This window comes from Colossoma macropomum, unplaced genomic scaffold, assembly GCF_904425465.1.
Source record: "Colossoma macropomum unplaced genomic scaffold, Colossoma_macropomum, whole genome shotgun sequence".
Taxonomy (NCBI): domain Eukaryota; kingdom Metazoa; phylum Chordata; class Actinopteri; order Characiformes; family Serrasalmidae; genus Colossoma; species Colossoma macropomum.
In genome coordinates this window covers 23,107,335-23,130,755 of record NW_023494796.1, presented here as the reverse complement: position 1 = coordinate 23,130,755, position 23,421 = coordinate 23,107,335, and the positions used below count along the sequence as shown (strand labels likewise).

Sequence of the window (23,421 nt, the reverse complement as noted above, 5' to 3'; positions counted from 1 at the left end):
GCCATGCTTGTGGAAGGAAAGACATTTAGTGTGGTTCATTTGTTGATGATTGTTTAACATGTGTTTACTTGTTGGTTGTCCTGGGTTGTGGGATAGTTGGGTGGGTTAATTGTTTACCTTGAAGGAGAGCTGTGTGGTTAGAAGTGCGGCAATTCTCCTTTGCTGCTTGTTCCATTAAAGGGCATTTGCATTCAATAAAAGTGCAGTTGCATTTTATTCTATGCCGATGCCACAAAGTTAGCAAAATGATTAGGACGATAACACCAATACACACACTGAACAAACATGACATACTGGTACCAAAAACATTCACACTATTTACAGGTAACCACTATGACTATGACTATTATTCACCCTTTTCCCACCTCTGTAGAATATGATCTCTTAAGTATTCGTCTCTTTGGAAACTAGTTCACAATTTTTCTGTCTCAACAGTATATGGTATTAGTCTTTGAATTTCACTCAGAGTTTTTCTGTCCAAATCGAATATGGTCTTGCGAATATTCGAAACAACCTAACAATAAAACAAGTAACTGTATACTGAATAATGTTTTAAATGTAACTTGGACTAAATTCAGTTAATTATATATATATATATAGAATTTCTGTATTCTGAATATGTATTCCTGATACTTGTATTCCGTTACATCCCAGCCCTGGTTATATGTCTCCTGCAGATTACTTTGGTACCATACAGAAAGTTAATGCTGTTTGATTAGAGCAAAATACTTGATTAATCTAAAAAATGTTTGCTCACAGGAGCAAACAGCATGCAGTTAAATAGATATATCACATTGCCTATTACAGAGTCTCCATCTGCTGGTACGTGTTATTTATGTCATGTTCACTGGATCTACAGAAACAGAACATTGTGTCACTAAATTAATTATCTCCACGGGCCCAAATTTTGCTTAGATCAGATTTCAATGTCACAATCAGCGATTTTAAAAGATATGTTAACATTTTTATGGCTATAACTAATCATTAAGAAACATTGTATCATGACGGTGAATGTTTAAGGACCTGTGTCCCACACTTGTCTCATATTTTAAGTCTACTCCTGAGGTTTATGTAGGTCCATGTACCAAACACACTTGTAAATCATTTCTACATGAGCATTTTCCAGCTTCCCTTTACACCTTTAGAATTAAACAGACACAGTTTTTGTTGCTGTGCCTGTAAGACTGATAAAAATAAATCACCTCTGTTCTGATTGGCTGTCTTGTTATGTGGCTCATTTAGAAAGCAGTTGAATTGATATATTCCTAATAATTTTAATGTGAATGCTATGTGGATACACGCTGGTTTTTGTGACGTCACAAAAACAATGAATTAAAAATGGGCTGTTTAGTTTTTTATATTTGGACTGGGGAGTAAATGGCTTATTTTGAAACTTCAATAAAGTTTACATAGTATATTAAACTCTTATATGTAAAAGCTCCAAAAAAGCCCCCAACTCCAATTAGCAGATGACTTCCAGAAGATTACTGTGATCATTAGTTTGAACCTAATGCCTAACTGACCGCTTAATCTGCAGTTCTTTTATGTAGTTAATATGGCATGTTATTGCTTTCCATCCTCCAGCACACCTGATTCAGCTCAGTTAATCAACACGCTTGCTCAGGTGTGCAGAAAGAGGGAATCCCTTAAACTGTGTTGTGCCCTCAGGATCATTTTATGAGAACCTGAGCCTGCTTTGCCTGTTGAGCTTACCTTGTAATGTATTGTGTAATAAAAAAGTAATAAATGCTGTCATTAATCTGAGTGTGTGTCACCTGGAATTCTAGCTATTATTATTATTATTATTATTATTATTATTATTACTACTACTAGATTACGAGGGACATTATTTTTATGGTGTAAAGACATTTCAGCATTAGAAAAATGTATTTACATCATGTGTACCAGAAAATTGCAACTTTAAAGGGGAATTCCACCCATTTTTCTATATTTATGCATAATAAGTGGTCAAATGTAAGTAAAGTCAGTGGGTTGATGTGAAATGTTCTGTTCTAGAGAAACTCACTGGGTCGGAACTGTTCACTGTGGTGGTGATAGGAACCAGACGTCTAAAGAGTTTAATGCCTCATGATAGTCATGATAGAGAGGAGGCTTTGGTTTAAAACATCTTTTTCAGTCCATTCATGGCAGAGAGGTACATGCAAGGTGCTGTATGGCAAAATAGTCTCTAAAGAAAGCTTAATGGTTCAGGTTAAGATTTACCACTATTTTTACATTTTCAACATTACATATAAATACTCACATGTTAAATAAGTCATGTGTGGGTTCACTGGTGGTGCTGCAAACATCACGACCCCGAGTTCCAGTCACTATAAAGAAGTCAGAGTCAGTAACTTTCTCTACAATTAAGCATTTCTCATCAAAACAGTCTGAATAACATTGTTTACATCTCCATGATAGGAATAATCAGAATTTTCCATGATGAAAGTTCCCCTTTAACACTGTTAGAACAATTTTAACCCAGACAGTTAAAGACAACTGAATTAAATGGGAACTCCAGCATTTTTTTTTTAATTCTTCATAATCAAAATGGTTAAGATGTAAACTAAGTAATTCAGAGTGGTTTGGTGTGAAACGCTCCATTCTAGAGAAACTTTTCGAGTCAGAATTGCTCACTGTGGTGGTGATAGGAAACAGACGTCTAAAGAGTTTGATGCTTCTGAAAGCTCCCTCGCAGAAAGTTATTATATGAATTGTTCATGAATACACTGCTTGATGTCTGGGGCATTATTTTATTATAGTTTTGTGATAAAGTTTTGGCATAAAATGTATTTTAATCAATTTTTTTTAATCCATTCTTGACAGAGATGTACATGCTGGGCGTTATGAGGCAAAATAGCCCCCCCAAAAAAATTTTTTTCCAGATTTATTACTATTTTACCATGAACAATGTTACATCTAAAACTCAGAAGACGCTTGTTAAATTCACTGGTGGTTTTGTATAGTACATAAAATGGCTTTATTCGGGTTGTAGACATCTTGATCCCTGGTTCCTATCACCATCGCAGTAAAGAAATCAGAGTCAGTAAGTTTCTCTACAAGTGAACACTTCACATAAACCACTCTGTATGAATTTGTTCACATCTCAAGGACTGAATTATTCAGAAATTTTGAAAAATTGGTGGAATTCCCCTTTAAGGACAAGAGCTTTCATATTAGTTTTATTACATTAGCTACGTTACGTTAGACTTTTATTATGTACTGTTGCCAAAATCTGATAAAACCGAGTTTTCTAGATAGAATGTGTTCACTTTTAAATGTGTTAAAAATAAATGAAACATGTTAAAAAAAAACCCAAATAATTGTATTTTTTCACCAAAGCCTTTACTTTGAAGTGCGTCTAAAACCAAATGACGCCGGTTTCATACATGGCTAGCTAGCTAGCTGAGTTAACTAAGAGGCTGCAGGGTAACATCAGGTAATCACAATGAACAGCTCTGGATAATTTGTCAGCCATTTACGGTACTACTTAACACATCAGACTCTGTATTTATTCGGATATCGATAATTAAGACGATTAGCAGTGCTGATAAACTCAGATTATTTATGTAGTTGACCTTTTAATTTGGGGTGCTGCGTTTACTGTTAGCTTAGCTTACCTTAGCTAGCTAGCCGACGAGGCTGAAGTAGGTACCATTTCGCCAGCTTCTTGCTCGAATATTCCCCTTCCACCTTAAATGGTGCTGCAGTTACACTGTGGCCTTGGGCCTCAGAATGTAACTGCAGGACCATTTAAGGTGGAACGGGAAAGTTCGAGCAAGAAGCTGGTGAAAGAGAAATGGACTTGAGCTTCGTGGCTAACTGGCTGCCCACAGTTCTGGTCTGTATGACAGCTCAGTCATTCAGGCTGACATTTGTCTCATATGTGACTTGAGACGTGAACATACGAAGAGTCTTTCATTTTATAATATTCAGCCAGAAACAGGTCAGAAACTTTCAACAAAGAACGATAAACAGGTAACTAGCTAACCTAACTAGCTAACGGTACCGAACATTAGAGAACGATAACAAACTAAGCTAAGCTAACGCCTTGTTCTTTCAACGCAGACAAATCCTCGGTTCGCTCCAGAAGCGTATTTTTCAAACATTTTGTTTCGTGTTTACACTTTGAGGAAGCTTCCTTTCTTTTTCCATGTAACGTTAGTAATGTCAGATAAAAGTAGCTAACTTACAACGTACAGGGTATTTTTATGTAATCTTACTTGTATGACACTGTCACACTGCCAGCTGATCCACCAGCATCACCTTTTATTCTCGTGAGTTAACTTCTTAATCACTCCAGTGTTTTCTGTCTTTATCATGTTTTCCAGTCTACTTGAATTGCCCACTGATTGGAGGAGTCCTGCCTTATTCGGGAGATCCCTTAACTACTTTTAGTGCCTGCCAATGGAGCTGGCACACAGTCTGCTGCTCAACGAAGATGCCTTGGCCCAGATTACAGAAGCCAAAAGGCCAGTCTTCATATTTGAATGGCTTCGGTTCCTCAATAAGGTTCTTATAGCCGCCAACAAGGTAGGATTGTGCTTTATACATAGAGTTTTTCACAAGTAGTGACTATTTTCTAATTACATAATAGTGGACACTAGTCAGTTGTATAGAGCATCACTGTAACTCTTCTTTAATGTAATATAATTTTCTTTGTTCATGATATACGTTGTTGGGATTGGGCTTTACACGTAGAAGAAATATCAATGCTATATTATGATTAATACCACCTTTATTAGAGAAATAAAAACGTGTTTTATTAAACATCAGCTTTTATTCTCTTCCAAAACTTTCAACTTTGTTATAAATACAACATTTTGGAAGGAAACTCCTTAATTACTGAAAGTCCACATATATTTGGCATGTCTATCTTTTGCCTTAGAAATTACTACTTTAGTCAATGTTCGGTCTTATTTTTTAGAAGAAGGTAGAAGACAACTAACACTGCTAGCATTTAAATCAGGACTGTCCTGACGTTTTGTTTTGGGGGCAAAAGCATGATTTTTTTTGGTGGGCAGAAGGCCAAAAAAGGCAAAACAACATGCAAGCTTGGCAGGTTTGAAGTCAAATTTGTTAAATTATATTTTTACACTGCATTTTGGTTTTACAATACTTAAAAATACAATTTTATAAGGAAAATATGTATTCAATAAGTTATTGGAATGTAGTACATAAATATGTTCCCTTGTTGAGTGAGATGATGGGCTTAGGGTAATTTTCTGGTGGGCCAAATCAAGCATTTCATATCCAATTAGGCCTGCTTGCTCTACTTCAGGCAGCCCGGGTTTAAATGAAATATTTGGCATCACAACAATTTTAAAAAAATGAAGCAAGTGGTATACAAACAGGTGTTTCAGTGCTATATGAATGTTTCTTAAATAGCAAAACAGCAGTTTACATTGCCTTCATTTGTTTTAAACAATGAGCTCTTGATTAGTGAATATCAGCCAGACAAAATACTGTTTAGTAAATAAGGAAACAATGAAAACTGTTCTTGGTAGTGGACTATCAAGGACACATTTGAGTGTTTATCTGAAGTAGCCTGTTTGGTCACCAAGAAAACTCTCTTTGAACAGGTCGATGTGAAGGAGAAGCAGAAAAAGCTGGTGGAGCAGCTCACTGGGTTGATAAGCAGCAACCCTGGACCTCCGACGCGAAAGCTCCTGGCTAAGAATCTTGCTACTCTCTACAGCATCGGCGACACCTTCACTGTTTTCCAGACGCTGGACAAGTGCAATGACATCATCAAGAACAAGGACGACACTCCAGCCTATCTGCCCACCAAGCTGTGAGTTTGCAGCTTATGCCTTTCTTTTGCCACAGGAGCATATGTTTGCAGTTTCCTGTCACTGCAGTTTCTTCACTTTTTAAATAGACTCTTAGCATGGTGTGGTAAGTCATTTGTTGTTGCTTTCCGGTTGCGTGTGCATATGTGGGCAGCTGTACAGTCTTATTGCATTAATATTGCAGAATTTATCATCAGTTGGCTTTTCGACATGGTCATGTAGAGGTTGAGGTCCAACCGGTATGTCTTGTGGCTAATAATGTCTTCATTGATGACCTGCAGTTTTGCATGTATTAGGTGAAATATTGCTGATAACTTGGTAATAATTAGCAACTTTTTTTGGTCACGGTGTCTCCAGAATTGAAAGGTGCTATCTATTGATGACAGGGCAGAATTGGAGATGGTTGTGCCACTGGGGGAACCCAGTAAATCTCATCCCCTGTTTAACCATATGACAGCAATACAAACTGATCTGGTGAATTTCAACACAAAACACCATCATGGTTAAATCACAAAAACATGCACAATGTATCCAAACTTAACTAATATGCCATAACACAAAAAAACGCTCTGTCTTAAGAGAACTAATGAAATAAATATGTAAAACACAGAAACCAACACAGCAAAGAATAATAGGTAGCTCCATCTTAAGTGCTGCAAGCCTTTTTGACATTTTGAACGGTCTGTCAGTGAAGGACTGTTCAAATTAAACTTTTAGACTGCAAACATTAAAATGTAAGATTTATATATAACATTATAGCAGCCAAATTGATCTGTTATTGCAATTATTAGCTCCCTAAAATCAGCACTGATCACAGCATTTTCATATTGGTCAAGTACTAGTAGAGGGTGCATTCTAGGTATTGGTTGATGTTTGCTTATGTACTAAAATAATGCCTGTAGCCTATTTCAATTTGAAAGCAAGTTCCATTCCCAGGAAGTATTGTGTATGAATATAACTTGACAGCTTTTGACTGCAATACTGCCCATTAGCAAAAGAAATAAAGGTTAAATTAAAGAGAAAGCAGATGGCTCACTAGGCTGACCTAAACTGTTTACATCAAGGTTCAGAAATAAAAAGGACAGTTGTGATTTCTGTGTTGATATTGACGTTGAAACAATCTAGTTTTGCTTAAATATTATTTATCATCATTACCAGCTATCCTAATGCCATTTTTCTGTTTATTTCCTTACTTTTTCTTTTTGTAGTGCTGCAGTGGCTTGTGTTGGGGCCTTCTATGAGCGAATGGGCCGCATGTTGGGCAGCTCTTTCCCTGAAACCATCAACAACCTCCTAAAAGCCCTGAAGAATGCTGAGGTAAAGTGAGCTAACATCATCTACTCAGCAATGCCTCACATTCTCCAGCTCAGTTTGTAATAATTTATGCTTATCACGATGAATCTCTGTGAATTCTGTGCGCCTGCTTTTACTCATAATGATAATTAGCTCCTGAGTTGAATCAGATATGTTGGAGAAGGAACTGCTTACAGGATGGCTATTAAAAATATCAAAAAAGAAAATGTGCATGCAGTGCACATGAAAGTTACAACAGCTTTTCTCATGACAACAGGTTTAATTTAACACTGATAACTAGAGTTATTCTAGTTATTTTGCTAGCTGGGACATACTCATTAAAGTAATTATTTAAGTGTAATTACACAATAAACAGGCCTGGAAAAAGTACTGAAAACCCCTACTTCAGTAAGAGTACTGTTATCATAGTGGTAATTTACTTGAGTACAAATAACCTATTAATAAAGGAAATTACACAAGTAAGAGTCAATAAGTTGTTTATTGAAAAAACGCTTACAGAAATAATCTTTACAAACTAAAGCCAGGCATAATATTAATGACCATGTCAAAATATCCTGATTGCATTAATGCTAAATTCTTCTGTTTGTTTTTTGTATTGTTTCAGTCTCAGGGTCGTAGTGAGATCCTCCTTAGCCTCCAGAAGGTTCTGAGTGGCCTGGGTGGTGCTGCTGCGTCCTGCCACAGAGACATCTACAAAAACGCCCGCTCTTTACTCACTGACAGGTCCATGGCTGTACGCTGTGCTGTGGCTAAGGTCAGTTACAGCTTTTATGATCATTTATCGTTCCTTTAGAGGGAGCCCTCTACTTATGCATTAAAGTATGTTTTCTTTAGTGTGATGGAAAATTTGAACACTCCAACCAAACCAACATATTGGTTTGATTGCCAAATAGATTGCCAGATATAGCTCACTTCTATGCGGTCAAAAAGCCTACATCACCATGTTTTTTCTGCACTGACAAATTAGATCAATGCTAAGGTGAGCCTTCAGCTGTAACGGAGGAGGGATTAATAGTTTCTGTCCGTCATAGGTCAAAACTGTTTACATGCACAAAAAGCTACATAACACACTAAAGGAAAGGGAAAAATCAGAAAAGCATAATAGGTTTATTGGGACAGAGTGGGGCTGACTGATGATGGTTTTTTTTCTTACAGTGTTTACTGGAACTGCAGAATGAGGCTGTGTTCATGTGGACCACTGAGCTGGAGAACGTGGCCACACTGTGTTTCAAAGCTCTGGAAGGCTCAACGTACGGTGTGCGCGTGGCTGTGTCCAAGCTGCTGGGGACAGTAATGGCTACTGCACTCATGCCCAAACAGGCTGCAGGTGACTGCACAGCATGTTTTCTCCTTTATCCGAATCAAATCATTGTTGAATTGTAATTATTATGGGTGGTCCCACACATATGCAGATGTTCAGTGTTTAATTGGTTGGAGGACCTAAATTAATTTTGATCAGATTCTTGTATTAAATGGACTGAAGATATGAAGTTTCTGTGACCATGTCACCCCCATAGCATACTGCAATCTGTCAGAATGACCGTGTGGATCATATGAACATCATAGAGTGCATTTGTTTTTAAGTGAACAGTGTGTTGTTATAGTGGCTTTTTTTTTAACACATGCATTGTTGATGATTTTGTCAACTAAGCGTTGTAGCACTGTTGTAATAATTATGCGATTGCATGTAGCTTTCAGTTTTTTAAAGTGTTTACAGTAGTTATTTGAAGGCATTAACTGTGTTGTATTTGCTGCGTGTCAGTAATGCGTCAGAATGTGAAGCGAGCCACGCTGGAGGAAGTACTGGAGCTGATGGCCACGGGCTTCCTGCGGGGTGGCTCTGGCTTTCTGAAGAGCGGTGGAGAGATGCTTAAAGGAGGAGGCTCGGTCAGCAGAGAGGTTCGAGTGGGGGTCACTCAGGTGAGGCAGTGGACCACAGCAGTGGAACCTCAGTTCTTCATTTGGAAATTTCTCGTGCTTAAAGGCACTCAAATTCATGCCTAAAACCAGAAGAAATTACAGCACAGTATATATAGAGAACTATATAAAACTCAAAACAGTAGCCAGTACATTATTAGCAAACACAGCTTTGAACACATTTGTTTCAAAACGATAGGGTCTAACTGCTCACTATGTGGCCATGAGCGACAGGGATACAGTCTCACTTCGAGCTCTAAAATGCAGGGGTGTGGCTAAAACAAGGCTCTGCCTGTGGACTAAAACTCCATGTTTTGGTGTTGACATGAATACATGGGACAGCATTTTTTTATTAAAGTGTTTTCTATTCAAAAATTAAACTTATGGTAAATCTATAGTTTTGAACTTTACAAGAAGTCAGAAGGGTCTTGAAATGGAAAAAAAAACAAAAAAGCTATTAGATAATAATGATACAATTATGACATAACTGCATAATCAGTTACTTAGTTACTTGAATAATTAATTGCATTTACATTTTATTGAAATTCAAGTCTGCTTTTCTGACTTTTTCATTTGTTTCAACATTTATGACATGCCTTTTGTTGATTGCTGAAGATTAAATAGATCAAAATTGTACTCACTATGCAGCTGTCTCTGTCCCTGCAGGCATATGTGGTATTTGTGACCACTCTAGGCGGACAGTGGCTGGAGCGGAACTTCGCCACCTTCCTCTCTCACGTGCTGGAGCTGGTGGCTCACCCACGGGCCACACAGACACACGTAGAGGCGGTGTACTCGCGCCGCTGCGTCTCTTTCGCCCTGCGTGCCACACTGGGCGGCCTGTTGGGGGAAAAAGCCCAAATTGCTGCCGCCAAGGAGATCTGCCAGGCCATCAGCAAGCAGATGAGGGCAGTGGGTAAGGAGGAAAATAGGGGGGAAATGTCCGGTTTCAGAGCATTGCAGAGTAAGTACTATAGGTTTCTAGGTTTGTTTTTTATTTTGTGTGTTCCTCTTTTTGGAATTAAATCTCCTGATTTAGCTGGGTTGAGGTGGTGTGGTGCTGCTTTTTTTGCTTTCTTCAGTTCATTCTATTTTTATTTTTCTCTATTTCACTAAACTTTACTTCTCTGTGTCATGCTGTCACCAGTAGGCTTGTTGTTTTGCTGAAGTGTTTTAAAAACTTCAGTGAAGTTTCTGGCCCAACCAGCTAAATTGAGGCAAACTGTATGTTCAGTTTCTTGTACAATGCTGGTTTAATTTTAGGTTGAGGTAGCATTCAAATTGTGTTGTTACTGGTATCATTTAACTCATATTGATACCTGGTCTTCCACCAAATATTCAAAATGTCTATATAATTCTGTTGCTGAGATACAGACAGAGTCGTTTAGAGTGGTTTGATATGGAATGGTTAATTCTAGAGAAAATTAGTGACTCAGAATTCTTCACACCTGTGGTGATAAGAACCATTGGTCAAGATATCTGTAACACAAATATACCCATTTTATCTAAAACCAGAACATGCATGTCTTCTTATATGATAGAGATGAATCAATAGATTTTATTCTTCAAAATTCTCCCTTAACCCCTTAAAATCCCAGACTGGTTATTCAGTAACTACATGTTATTCTTAATTCATAGGAGTCTGAAATTGGTCCCATTTAAGGGGTTAATTACATGCTATATAAAGATACAATACAGTTTTGTACTATGTGTCAGAAATGGAAGCCTCTATGGTCTGTTTTCATGTAACAAGTCAGTAAATCAGATTTATCAAATTGTATTATAATTAATGCCAAATAGTGAAAAGTAGTGGGAAATGCTTTTAGCACATTGTCATGCTCTGAAATCCTTTACTAGGGGCAGTTTTTACATTTGGGGCCAAGTAAAGCAATTCTGTCTTGTTTAACTGCGAACTTCCCACAACATAACTAGTGACAGCACGTTGTCTTGTCTGACATATTTGGTATTGACCTAAACCAAGCCCATAGTTGTGCGTGTCATGGCCACATCTTTTATGTTCTGATTTCTCTTTTTGTTTTTAGACTCTTACTCTGTGATTTGCTTTGAACCTGAAAAAATCTGCCATGTTGATCACCTCTCTCTCTTACATGTAGTATTTGGCATTATTCTGCTATTCACTGCCCTAGCAAGTATAATTGACAGCAAAAAGATTGCTTATTATTTTAGCCTTAGAAAGACACTTTATGCACCATCACAGTAATTGCTATTTTGTATTTGAGTGGTGTTTATATATAACAAAAAGGCAATGTTAGAAAAGTCAAATTGTTTAAGCCTAAATCACAATATTACCCTTACACCATTACATTTTAGAAGTGTAAATCAGAAACACTTGTCTGTTTTGAGATATTTTAATATTTTTCTTAACATTGCCTCACGATCTGACCAAAAAAGTTTAAGATATAACTTTGTCAGAGACATAAGACATCAACAATGACAGTGAATGCCAGAATAATCCCGTTTCGATCTCAATTAACTCATATACATGATTCAAGTAACGCAAAGTGTATGCTAATTCTGAGTCCTCTTTGCTTGAAGCCACTGAACCTAAATTGGTCACATTGAAGAAACTCAAAAACCATCTTCTCTCTTTTAATCTCTTTGTCCTGCTGCTGTGGTACGTTGCTGTGGTTACAGAAGCAGTAGTGAGTGACAGCAGTGGGGAGAATAAAGGCGGGGCAGCGGACGTTTCGGCTAGTCAGCATGTGATGGTGTGTGCTCTGAAAGAGCTGGGCAGTCTGGTCCAGAGCCTCAGCGCCACAGCCTCTCCTCTCATACAGGAGCCTTCTATCGGTAACGCACATATACACACACAACTCATATATAGTAATAGCAGGGATGCAGGAAGATGTTTTAAATTGGGGGTGCAGAAGTTTTAAGCAGCATATACGTGACGCTCACTACAACATTATAAGTATACCCAATAATTTTTTCCATTTAAACGAAAGGTGGATAGTCAACGACTGTTAACTTCAGTCAACAAAAGTTAGCTTCAGTTTTGAAAATATATAGACAGAACATAATATATATATATATATATATATATATATATATATATATATATATATATATAAAAAATAAACCCCAGGTCAAACACAGGTCTTTATTTTTCTTTAATAAATATCTAAATATCTTATTTAAATAGTTATTTATATTTATTGTAATATTAGTGTTTTTCTGAGAAAATAAATGCATAATCACTAATTAAATAGCTTTTTAAATCTAATTTTCTCAGGTGCCTAAAACTTCTGCACAATATTATATATGGTAGAACATGTATTTGTTGAGCACTACTATATGTATATAATGTTTTTGTTGATTTTCTATGAAAATAAGTACACATGCGCTACAGAGAACACTTCTGCTTTTTAAAGCGGAAATGTTGTGTTTTTGCTGAATTTAAAAAATAAAACATAAAATAAGGCATGTACAAAGGATATGGCACATTTAATATTGTTTTTTTTCCTAATCTGTTAAATTCAGCAAATGAATAGATGCGTGCAAAAGTTACAGAAAAATGAGAATTTGTTTGTATGTATGTTGTAAATATTGTACTCATGTCTACCATGTCCACCTCAGGTCTGCTCGAGACTGTGACATCAGTCTTGCTCCACCCCAGCATGGCGGCTCGTCTGGCAGCAGCCTGGTGCCTGCGCTGTGTTGCCGTGGCGTTGCCCTATCAGCTGACCCCTCTACTGGACCGCTGTGCTGAACGCATCAACACCCTGAAGAGCTCACCTGAGGCCGTCAGCGGCTACAGCTTCGCCATGGCTGCTCTGCTGGGCGGAGTGTACCAGTGCCCACTGGGTATCCCTCATTCCAAGGGCAAGGTCTGCTTCCCTTTATTCACCGGTCTCTTTCTGGAACTTAAACTGATAATTTTATTAAAAAACTAATTTACACAATTTACCCTTATCTGTACCTTGTGTAGCTAAAAACAGAACCACCTTGAAGTCAGAATTTTGTATGTCTTGTTTTGTATGTTCAGTATGTCTTTCAGTGTCAGACACTATATAAACCCATCTCTTGAGGGAAGTCTGTGACAGTAGGTATGCAGTTGTGCAATTTTAATTACATCCATTTATTGTTAGCTACACTAGCCTCAGAGCTGCAAACTAAAGAAGTAAACTTCAGGCACCAAGCTTGTGCTGGTTGATCAACTACATTTGGAGGAAGGGGGAAATTTGTGTATATCTGGTCTTAAAGAACTATCACTTTAAAGCCTCTTTCTCACAGACTTCTCATGTGATTTTGTTCTACTACAGTATTACACTGTGCCTTGTGTAATGTAAAAACAAGTCTAATGGCAGATCTTATATGCTTTTTAATTATATGTAATTAGTTGCGTTTTTTTATTGCTGTCTTTGTTTGCGATGACTTGCTGCAGTTTGCTGATTATCGCTGCTCTGCTGTGCCCTCTCCTGGTGTGCGGTGCTTAATGAATTGATTAATGGCTGATAAATTAAATTTTTATTCAACATGTCCTTGTTATCAAACTTTAAACTTGGCGTCTGAAAGGGATTAAGTAGTATTCACCAAAACCTGCGCAGCCGCACCTTTTATTTGTCAATGAGTCATTTGCAATGCTGCTTGAGTTGCTGGGATGTCACTTTAATTGTTAAGATGCTCCTTCCTGGATTGCATTATGTGGTTATTGATGAATTTGTTTATTTTCTTATTGATCTTTACAGTAAATATCACTACAAAGCAGCATTGCAGAAATATCAGTCTAAACAGCTGAAAAACAAATAGCTTTAGCCGCAGAGTGTCTGTTAATTCTTCCTGACTATTATATTGTACTGTGTTATTGCTTTAGATGGTAGTGAGTATAGCAGAGGATCTGCTGCGTTCCGCAGCTCAGAACAGTCGCCTCTCTCTGCACCGCACACAGGCTGGCTGGCTGCTCCTGGGAGCCCTCATGACTTTAGGTGAGTTCAAATCACTTGTCATATTATTTTTATGCTTTCATATATATTTTTTGTCACAGTCATTGCTAACAGGTATATAAAGTCAAGCACACAGCCATGCATTCTCTATAGGCATGGGTCATACTGAAGAGCTTAGTGACTTTAAACAACACTAAATAGTCGCTCTTCCAAGATCATCACTGGTCTGTCTGTTCAGGCTCATCTCTGGTGCGCTACCACCTGCCGAAGATGCTACTGCTGTGGAGAAACGTGTTTCCCCGCTCACAGAAAGAGCTGGAGGCAGAGAAAGCCCGAGGAGACTCCTTCACCTGGCAGGTTACCCTGGAAGGCCGAGCTGGGGCACTTTGTGGTAATTCTGCTTATACAAACCTCTTCAGTAGACTTAGCCTGGAAAAGTGTCAAACTCAGGAACTTGAGCACATTAGTATTTACTCTTCTCCAGTAGACTCGTTTATCTCTAATGAAGCCGTTGGTAATTAGCTGCTGATGTGAATTATTTGTATTACTTTATTGAAAAAACTAACTTGAAATTGCTATTCCTGTTTATTTGCTGCATTTAACGCATTGGGAAAAACATTAATAAAACATTAAACAGGACCTGTGCAAAAATTATGGCATGTTTTATATTTTATGTTTTGTATTTTTTGCAATGTGTGACAACTGTAAAATGCAGGCAGTTTAGCACAGTAGCCCAGTGTTACATTCTGCTCTTCTGGAGTACAACACATACATTACATATCGATTTGAAATATCAGTCATTGATTGTCAGTTATTTAGATTTTCCCCCAAACTTCACTTTAAGACAACACTAATGTAGCAGATAATTAAAAAAGCAGCTGATGTTATCTAACTGAAAATAGCTTTTGTATACTGTTAGCTATATTAGCATTTGCAAGAGGAGTATTTTTTTATTTAAAAAAAGATGACCCTCTGTGCCCTTCTCTTGGCAGCCATGCGAAGCTTCGTGGCTCATTGTCCGGAGCTGCTCACTGAGGACGTGATCCGCAGACTGATGACTCCTATTGAATGTGCCATGACCATGATGTCTCAGTAAGTAACGGTTCTTTTACAGTCATAATGTCAACTGTTCCATAGGTTAAAATGTTGTCAAATCAGATTTTAAGAAGCATTGAACTCACTTTGACTAAGCCTCTTTGAACTTTTTAGCCTAACTTGATTTATATACCTAAACTGACAGCTTGGAGAGGATGCAAAGGAACAGGGGCTGAAGTACTGCATATCAATAAAGTAGACGGTTGTGCTGGTTGCTGTTTGAGGTCAGTGGATGGTCAAGCTGATTGTTGCTGTGTTTGCAGTATTCCTGCAGTTATAAAGGTACATGGGGCTCACCTGAAGGCCAGTGCTGCCATGGTGCGTCTGAGACTTTATGACATTCTGGCCCTGCTTCCTCCCAAGACATATGAAGGCAAGTACTGCAAAGTGTAATTGTCATATTTAATTTAATGATTGTACGACATGGCTACTGCCAGTTTTCGATTTTTCGATTTTTGTTTTCTGATTTCATTTGAACTATGAATGGTTTAAAGTATGTTGTAATGTCTTAGTAATTAATTATGTTCTCTAGTATTATTATTATTGCAGATATATCTGAATCCTACTATCCACAGGTAGTTTCAGTGCTCTGTTAAGGGAGCTGGTGGCTGAGTTCACTCTGACAGATAATTCAGCCAACACAACCACCTCCTTGCTTCGTTCGCTCTGTCACTATGATGACAGTGTCCTTATGGGCTCCTGGCTGCAGGAAACTGACCACAAGTCTATCGAAGATCAGGTGACATTTCTCTGTAGCATTACATTGACGTTATAGTTCATAAAGCATCTGCTTAATAATCTGCTTTATTGTTCATTTAGAGGTGATGGCAAGTGTATAAAATCTTTCTTCTTAAGCTAATTTGTTTGTTAAGAAATTTATGATTAAGGTTTGCAGTTAAATATTAAATGCAGGTGCATTTTGCTATTATTGTCTAATCCAACTTAGTATGTGGGACCTACTTTTTTTATTTATTTATTAAAGCTGCCCTATTACCTGTATGCTTACTGTGAACTATATAAATGAACAATACTTCACCTGAACACAGTGGGCAGCCACTATAGACAGCAGGTGTTGTGCCAGATTCTGACTCCATTTTTATTTTCACACACATCACGTAGGCAGATGGACACTACAGATTACTTTTGTGATTTCTGTTGTTTGTTTTTATAAATCTTGGATAATCTTGAAGTGTCAAGCTGAGGAGTAGGAATATGGCACAGCAACGGAAAAGATGTGGGTGACCGTTGAGGTCTAACGTTTGTCAGCAGCATTAGCCTCATTGCTTTTTGTTAAACTAATCCTTTAAATGGCAGGACTTGTTTGGTCATTTTCACCTGCTGTTTCCTGCTGTTTAATGGTTTTGTCTTTTTAAACAGCTGCAGCCCAACAGTGCGTCGGGCAGTGGTGCTCTGGAGCATGACCCGTCCTCGATATACCTGCGGGTTCCTGTGGGAGAAGCCATTCCCGGACCATTGCCTCTGGGTGTGTCCGTCATCGATGCCTCTGTGGCACTTTTCGGGGTGGTCTTCCCCCATGTCTCTTTTAAACACAGGTGAGAACACTGAATAAAAGAATAGAACTGTTTTCTGTATAGAGGGACCATTTTGCATAACAGTTTGGGTTTACAGGAATTTGATATGCAGAGATAATATACATTTAGAACTTTGTAGTAGGTAAAACTACTGCTGCTTTGAAATTTAATTTAAGAGAAAAAAGAAGAAACTTTTCATGTTTCAGTCATTTTTTAGATTCCAAATTGTTTCAGCCCAGTGTGAAAAAATTAAGGTCAGAATGCTGTGTGAGTTGCCTGTTTACCTGGCTGCTGTATTTTTCAGGCTCCAAATGCTGGATCACTTTGCTGAGTGCATCAAACAGGCTAAAGGAGTCCGACAGCAGGCTGTTCAACTCAACATCTTCACCGCTGTCCTGAGTGCTTTGAAGGTGTGTTTTTTAAAACTTAACCCACATGTAGCAGAAAGTACAGATTTAAGAAAATAGTTTGTCAAAAATCTAATTTGCTCAGTTTTCCCCTTACCTCGTACACTTCTAAAAAAAAAAATCAGGCTTCCAGACATAATGCTGTTTTTATGCCCTTTTGTGCATGTTTATGGACATAATCTTTCTGTTTATAGCTACCACTATGTCATACAGTGATCAAAACCAAGTTGAGATTACTTAACAGATTGACACACTTAGAGGCAAGCTATGAGGCCTAATGTCGTTAATAAATTTTCCATTATTTGTTAAAGACATTAGGCTTTATATCTCCAGTGCAGAACTAAAGAAGCAAACTTTAGACACTTGACTGATTGCTTTCATTTTGAGTTAAGAGGGGAGATTGTGTAAATTTGATGTTTGCTGAACTGTTCTTTTAAGGCAAATCTAGTAATTCATAGTCAAGTAACTAGTAATTCATAGTTAAGGTCTACACGGAAAGTTGATGTGTACACTACATGATTTTTGGCCGATTTTAACCCTGTTTTGCCCTTTCAGACAAATTTTAAACGGTTTTTCAGGTCAAGAGCTCGATCATAAGTGGTTGATGGTGAGCATGATCTGATAGTAGTGAGAGATAATCAGCAGTATAACTAAATGAGTGATTCAGGCAACAGCCATTGAAAGAAAGAAAAAAGAGAGGAGTTCAGCCTTTATAATGTTTATTATTATGAACGTCAAGGCATTCTCTTAACAATTCCAAGTCTGCTGCCAATTTACGGTAAAATATTTCTCCTGAAATTTTTGCGTTTTCCAAATTTTCATTCCCATACGCATAAAAGCACAAACATGTCTGGTCCAGTGTAGTTTTGTTTGTATGAGGTGAAAACAGGGGAGATTTGAGATTTTGAGTCTTTTTTCATTGCCGAACCTCATTATGTGTGCCACACCCTCTTATTTGTTTTATCGTCTGTGTGTGGCCTCACAACAAAAATAAAAGAAATTCTGTTAAGTGTGTGATGCTCTCCATTTTAGAAATCTGTTTCATAGCTCAAAACGAGTTAAAGGGCCCATGTCATGGAAAATCAAATTTTCTTAGCTTTTTGGTAAAAGTTTGATGTGGCATGTAAACATTGTTAAAATCCGCATATCAAAGCATATCATTCACTCCCAGTCTATATAGTCCATTTGTGAAAATAAAACTGCAAAAACAGCTGTTTTGAATTCATTGTTTTTGTGACGTCATGAAACCCGGCACCCTTAAAAATATCTGCCTTTTCAGCCTGAAGCTGTTTAGCACCGCACGCTCACAGTAATAAGGGATAAAGAGAGGTTGGAGAATGGTCATGCAGAAATAAATTATGACTGTTCTAGTACAATAAACTACACAAATACTGTATGTGGGATAAAAAATAAAATACAAGAAAAATGTAAAACTGGGCTGTACTCATGGTGTGTCCTTTTTTCCCACTGTCTGTGTGTCTCTGCGTAGGGTCTAGCTGAGAATAAGAGCACGCTGGGCCCAGAGGAGGTGCGGAAGTCAGCTCTTGCTCTGGTGATGGGTGCTCTGGATAACCCAAACCCCATCCTGCGCTGTGCTGCTGGAGAAGCTCTAGGCCGCATGGCTCAAGTTGTAGGAGAAGCCACCTTCATAGCCAGCATGGCCCAGCACAGCTTTGACAAGTAAGAGCATCAACCACTGTTCAGGCAATGTCTGAATTGGAAAAAAGCACTGTAATGGATTATGTCTGATCACATTCCCAACACTTGCTGTGCTAAGTGCCATAAATTTACATGTACTTTTTTTTATTAATTTAACAGAAACACTTATAAACACTGACTAAGAGCAACAGTTCACCCAAAAATCAGATTTTTAACACTGGAATGATTTACTACTACTGCTATTTGCAGTAGTAGTAAATCTCTGAATTTTGTCTGACTGTTGATAGCAGTGTGCCATACAGTATTAGAAACCACATAAACAACCCAACGGCCAGATCAAAATATGTGCAGACAGCAGATGGTGCTGCAGCATTTCAACGTTATTTCATTGTTGCTCTTGCTGAGTGCAGTGTGGCTTATCACTAAACTCCTTGTCCCTTGTATGTTTAGATCACAAAATTAAGAGAAGTTGAATGTTTTGCTGCATAATTGTTAACAGATTGTCTGATTGTCTGCTGTATCGATCAGGCTGAAGTCAGCGCGGGATGTGGTGTCCAGAACGGGCCACTCTCTGGCTCTGGGCTGTCTGCACCGGTACGTGGGTGGCATCGGTTCAGGTCAGCACCTCAAGACCAGTGTGAGCATTCTGCTGGCCCTGGCTCAGGACGGCACCTCCCACGAGGTTCAGGTGAGATCTTGCAAGGATGTTTTTACAGACTTTTTCATTGTGTTCTTATTCACAGTAGAGCAAGTGTTGTCTTTTATAAACCTTTGGTTTTGACCGTTGTCCAAAAGATGCAGTTTGTAGGGCAGGGTGTATTTAGCAGGTCAAGTCTCTCAATTATTCTAAAATGCTCTAAATCACCTAAATATTCTTCCCAGTTTGTTGTCATGAGGACCTTTCCTGTAGAAATCAAGACAAACTAGGTTTTGCTTACTTTGTCAGTGAAGTAGAGTAGCTGGGAGATAAATTTATAACATTACAGTACTTCATGACTTTGTGATTAACAATATGAACAGCAGTATTTATTTTTTTTGAAGTTTGAAGTTGGAATGGTCACAGTGCAAATAACAAAACATAAAAAACAAGAGAAAACTAAATGTTAATTGAAATGAGAAAAAAATGGCAGGAATAAATGAATATAATAAGAGAATGACATTGATTCTATCAGTTTATGCAGTCACTATACACTGGTTGTTGTTTACAAACATATGCATATACATATAGTTTTATTGCCAACCCTCATAGTGAACTTTATGATGCGTTGTGTGTTCATGGCCTCATAAGCTTGTTTTTATGTGTGTTATCACAGACATGGGCACTGCACTCTCTGGCTCTAATCGTGGACTCCAGTGGTCCGATGTACCGGGGTTACGTAGAGCCCACGCTGTCCCTAGTGCTTACCCTCCTCCTGACTGTGCCCCCATCCCACACAGAGGTCCACCAGTGTCTGGGCCGATGCCTGGGGGCCCTCATCACCACCGTCGGACCAGAGCTACAGGGTATTGGACTTACTCACATTCATTCATCTGCACTACCGGTGCCAAATTGCAGTCTCGGAGACCAGTATTACACACTTGTATCTGTTTCAATCTGAAATTAGCACAGATAACAAATAATGGCCAGTGTTAGTGGTTTTGAGCAGAGATAAAACGAATTGAATCTACTGAGTGATATGACCTTCCATGGGAAAGTACTTTGGCCAATGATCTTTACAAGTTTCAGAGCAAGATTATCACATTATTTGTTTTTTGGATATGCAGATGGCTAGAGTAGAATTTAATTCCCAAAGAATTCTCCAGCACCTTTCAGCCTGATCTCTGTCTGACACTGTATTGTCGATAGCCTTGGGCAGTAATTCACTGCACATAGAAGAGTCAAGTTTACGCGAAACTTAGTTATAATAGAACCGGTAAACATTTACCTTACTATGCGACCTTTGGCTTCTGTGGTAAGCATGTTTAGAGACAAAGGCCCTTGTTGGTTAATGATGCCATCATAAAATGAGGTTTCACTGACTTTTTTGTTGGTTATCAGTTTCACCTTTGGCATATGAAACACTTGGCTGGTAGGATTGTCTGTAAATTTGAGCATAATAGTTTAACAGCCTGAAAAAAATACTTGTTTTGGAGTTAACTAACCAAAATTATTAGTATCATCTTTGATACCACTAATAAGAATAAAAAATAGTCATGCTAATAGTTTGTGCAGATGGCAATCCAGTACAAACGTGGATGTACTTATTTTACATGCACATTGGTATAAACAAATGCTGAAACTATTCCATGTTACAAGACATATTACACTGCGCTTTTGTTTTATACTATGGAGGCTGCCCAATAATACATAGCTAGTGCAGAAGTATCGTTTACACCATAATAATTATACAGCATTTAAACATGTTATTTTTGGAAAATAATCACACTATACATCAAATCATTCTTCAGTCTCAAAAAGCTAGACATTTTGTGTCTTTTACATTTGATTCTTTCTAGTCGTCATGATTTCAATACTGTAAAGTTTGGTAAATAGGGGGAGCTGTGCATGTGCTGCTCAACCTCAAAACTGCCTATGAGTACAACCCTTGACTCACCAGCTGCCAAAGCTGTCATTTTATTGGCTCCCCACCAAAACATCTGCATGAATTAGGGAGTACCTCTTTTAAATGATATGTAAGTGAGGTGCTTGTAGGCTGGCATTTCATTTCACGCACCGAACCTGATTCATGGTTTGCGCTCAAATCTCAGCTTGTTTCCACATTGTGTGAAAATTTCATAAATTAGACTGAGTAGTTCATACATCACTGAAGGTTGTCAAATCTGGCCACTGCATTTTTCATTTTTTTTTTTTTACTAATTATTAGTAGTGTTATGTTTTATAGTGAGACGTATTTAACTTATTACTACATATACAGGGAGATTCACTCGAAAGAGGCCCTGAATATTCTGTTGTAACTCCCGTTAGGATGAAGCAATCTGAACCAAAAAAACGCTACACACCTTGACGTATGTGTAATCGATTGCGTTACATGCGATGCTGGAAGTGATCTCCGTTTTCTGCCAGACACATTTCGACGCGGCGCTCTGTATTCCTGAATGTATCGGCGAGCATTAGAGAGGTTAAACATTGCAACGGCTGTCCAGCGCCTACCTCATCGCTCCGACACAGGGGCATTCTGGCTTGTTCAAAGCTTCGTAGCCTGAGGAGCACGTTGCATGTTGTTTCGTTCAGATTGCTTCATCCTAGCGAGAGTTATTACAGAATATTCAGGGCCTCTTTTCGAGTCTCCCTGACAATTAACATTGAGAACTGTACTCAACGTTGGAGTATAATTAATCAATTGCCTTTTTGTTGTCAGCAAAACCCTAAAAAAATAGATTAAAAAAATAAAATAATGTATATATGGATCAGCACCCTTCTTAAGCAGACTGGTCAAACACACCCTTCCTTCTACTCAACTTGTGATTCCCTCAAGTTTAAGGCTTTACGCAGTAAAACATAAATAGTTTGAAAGCAGCTGTTCCCAACTGAGAAGAGTGTTAATCATTTGAATGAGATGCCAAACCAGCACTTTTATTTGCAAGAACAGTCAGTTATAGATGCTGTTGATGTGTGTTTATTGGTCTCTAGGCAATAGTGCCACGATCTCCACCATCCGATCTTCATGCCTGGTAGGCTGTGCCATCATGCAGGACCACTCGGACTCTCTGGTACAGGCGGCGGCCATCTCCTGCCTGCAGCAGCTGCACATGTTCGCCCCGCGCCACGTCAACTTATCCAGCCTGGTGCCCTGCCTCTGTGTAAGCCTGCTGCCCGTTTTTAAGCACTGCCGTCTGTGTTTGATGATTGGATGTTGATTGGAGTGCGTGCTGTTTCCTAATTGCGCTGGGCTGATTGCATGTGTGTATGTGTTTGGAGCGAAAATACATGTTTTCATTGTTTGTAATCAGAGGGATTTTGTGCTTATATGTGTGTGCTACTCTGTTTAAATGCTGATTTCAATACTTTTGTATTTCTTCTATTTCCAGCGCTTCACAATGCAAATCCAATCCTCTTCACATTTACACACCTAGTGTCTTTCACTTTTCACAAAAGTATGTATTCGTAAGCATAAACAAAGATAAGGTCAAAAAACAAAATGGAAGGAGGGAATGTTTCCAGGCAGTGCATATTAATAATAGTATTTTTTTTTTGCAATTAGTACCATTGTTGGTAATTACAGCTTTAAGACATCTGTAGTAAGATGTATTTGGCTGCAGCACTGGAGTTCAGTTTTGGTCCATTCCTTTTTTCAAACTGTCTTCATGATATTCTCAGGATCATACCCTTCTTTCTCCAAACATGACGAGTTGAGTTATTGCCAAGGAGTTCTAATTTTGTTTCATCTGACTAGAGTGCAGCAAATTTTTGATGCGCGGTTCTGTGCTTCTTTTTTAGACCTGGAGTTCTGTGTGGGCTGTGGGAACGGAGATAAGCACATTGCTTATTGTTCTCTGTGTAACCAATGTTTCTGCTGCTTACAGGTCATCCTGCAACTCTTTTCGTGTGACTGCTGGCTTCTCTTTTACCTGCGTAATCATTAATCTGAGAATGTGATGTGAAATCCTGCATGGCACACACTTGCATGGCTTGGCTTGGGATAATTAGTTTTGGTTCCATGAACTTACTACTTGCATATTTTCAAAGTGGTTGTAATAACAGGGATGTCTAAGCCTTTTGCCATGACTCTGTAGCTTTTTCCATTTGAGTGTTGTTCAACGATATTGTCCCTAAGAACTTCAGAAAGCTTTAACATAGTGT

The 23,421-nt window shown here is 38.3% G+C and overlaps 1 protein-coding gene across 3 annotated transcripts in view; it reads left to right on the top strand.

Annotated features, from left to right (window-relative positions):
- The first annotated feature begins 3,313 nt into the window (after positions 1-3,313).
- heatr5b (HEAT repeat containing 5B) overlaps positions 3,314-23,421 on the top strand; it is a 41,698-nt gene continuing 21,590 nt past the window's right edge. Inside the window, exons 1-21 of one of the 3 annotated variants that reach the window (XM_036583153.1) lie at positions 3,314-3,483; positions 4,332-4,533; positions 5,583-5,794; positions 7,001-7,109; positions 7,711-7,860; positions 8,262-8,433; positions 8,869-9,026; positions 9,690-9,939; positions 11,679-11,834; positions 12,621-12,871; positions 13,858-13,969; positions 14,166-14,318; positions 14,920-15,019; positions 15,286-15,395; positions 15,598-15,761; positions 16,400-16,575; positions 16,859-16,964; positions 18,451-18,641; positions 19,149-19,308; positions 19,934-20,123; positions 22,252-22,421. In XM_036583153.1, coding sequence (XP_036439046.1) covers positions 4,408-4,533; positions 5,583-5,794; positions 7,001-7,109; positions 7,711-7,860; positions 8,262-8,433; positions 8,869-9,026; positions 9,690-9,939; positions 11,679-11,834; positions 12,621-12,871; positions 13,858-13,969; positions 14,166-14,318; positions 14,920-15,019; positions 15,286-15,395; positions 15,598-15,761; positions 16,400-16,575; positions 16,859-16,964; positions 18,451-18,641; positions 19,149-19,308; positions 19,934-20,123; positions 22,252-22,421 — 3,216 coding nt within the window. In that variant the 5' untranslated portion in view covers positions 3,314-3,483; positions 4,332-4,407. Of the gene's footprint in view, positions 3,484-4,331; positions 4,534-5,582; positions 5,795-7,000; positions 7,110-7,710; positions 7,861-8,261; positions 8,434-8,868; positions 9,027-9,689; positions 9,988-11,678; positions 11,835-12,620; positions 12,872-13,857; positions 13,970-14,165; positions 14,319-14,919; positions 15,020-15,285; positions 15,396-15,597; positions 15,762-16,399; positions 16,576-16,858; positions 16,965-18,450; positions 18,642-19,148; positions 19,309-19,933; positions 20,124-22,251; positions 22,422-23,421 lie in introns of all 3 variants that reach the window. The other 2 variants (XM_036583152.1, XM_036583151.1) reach the window with 2 other exon arrangements.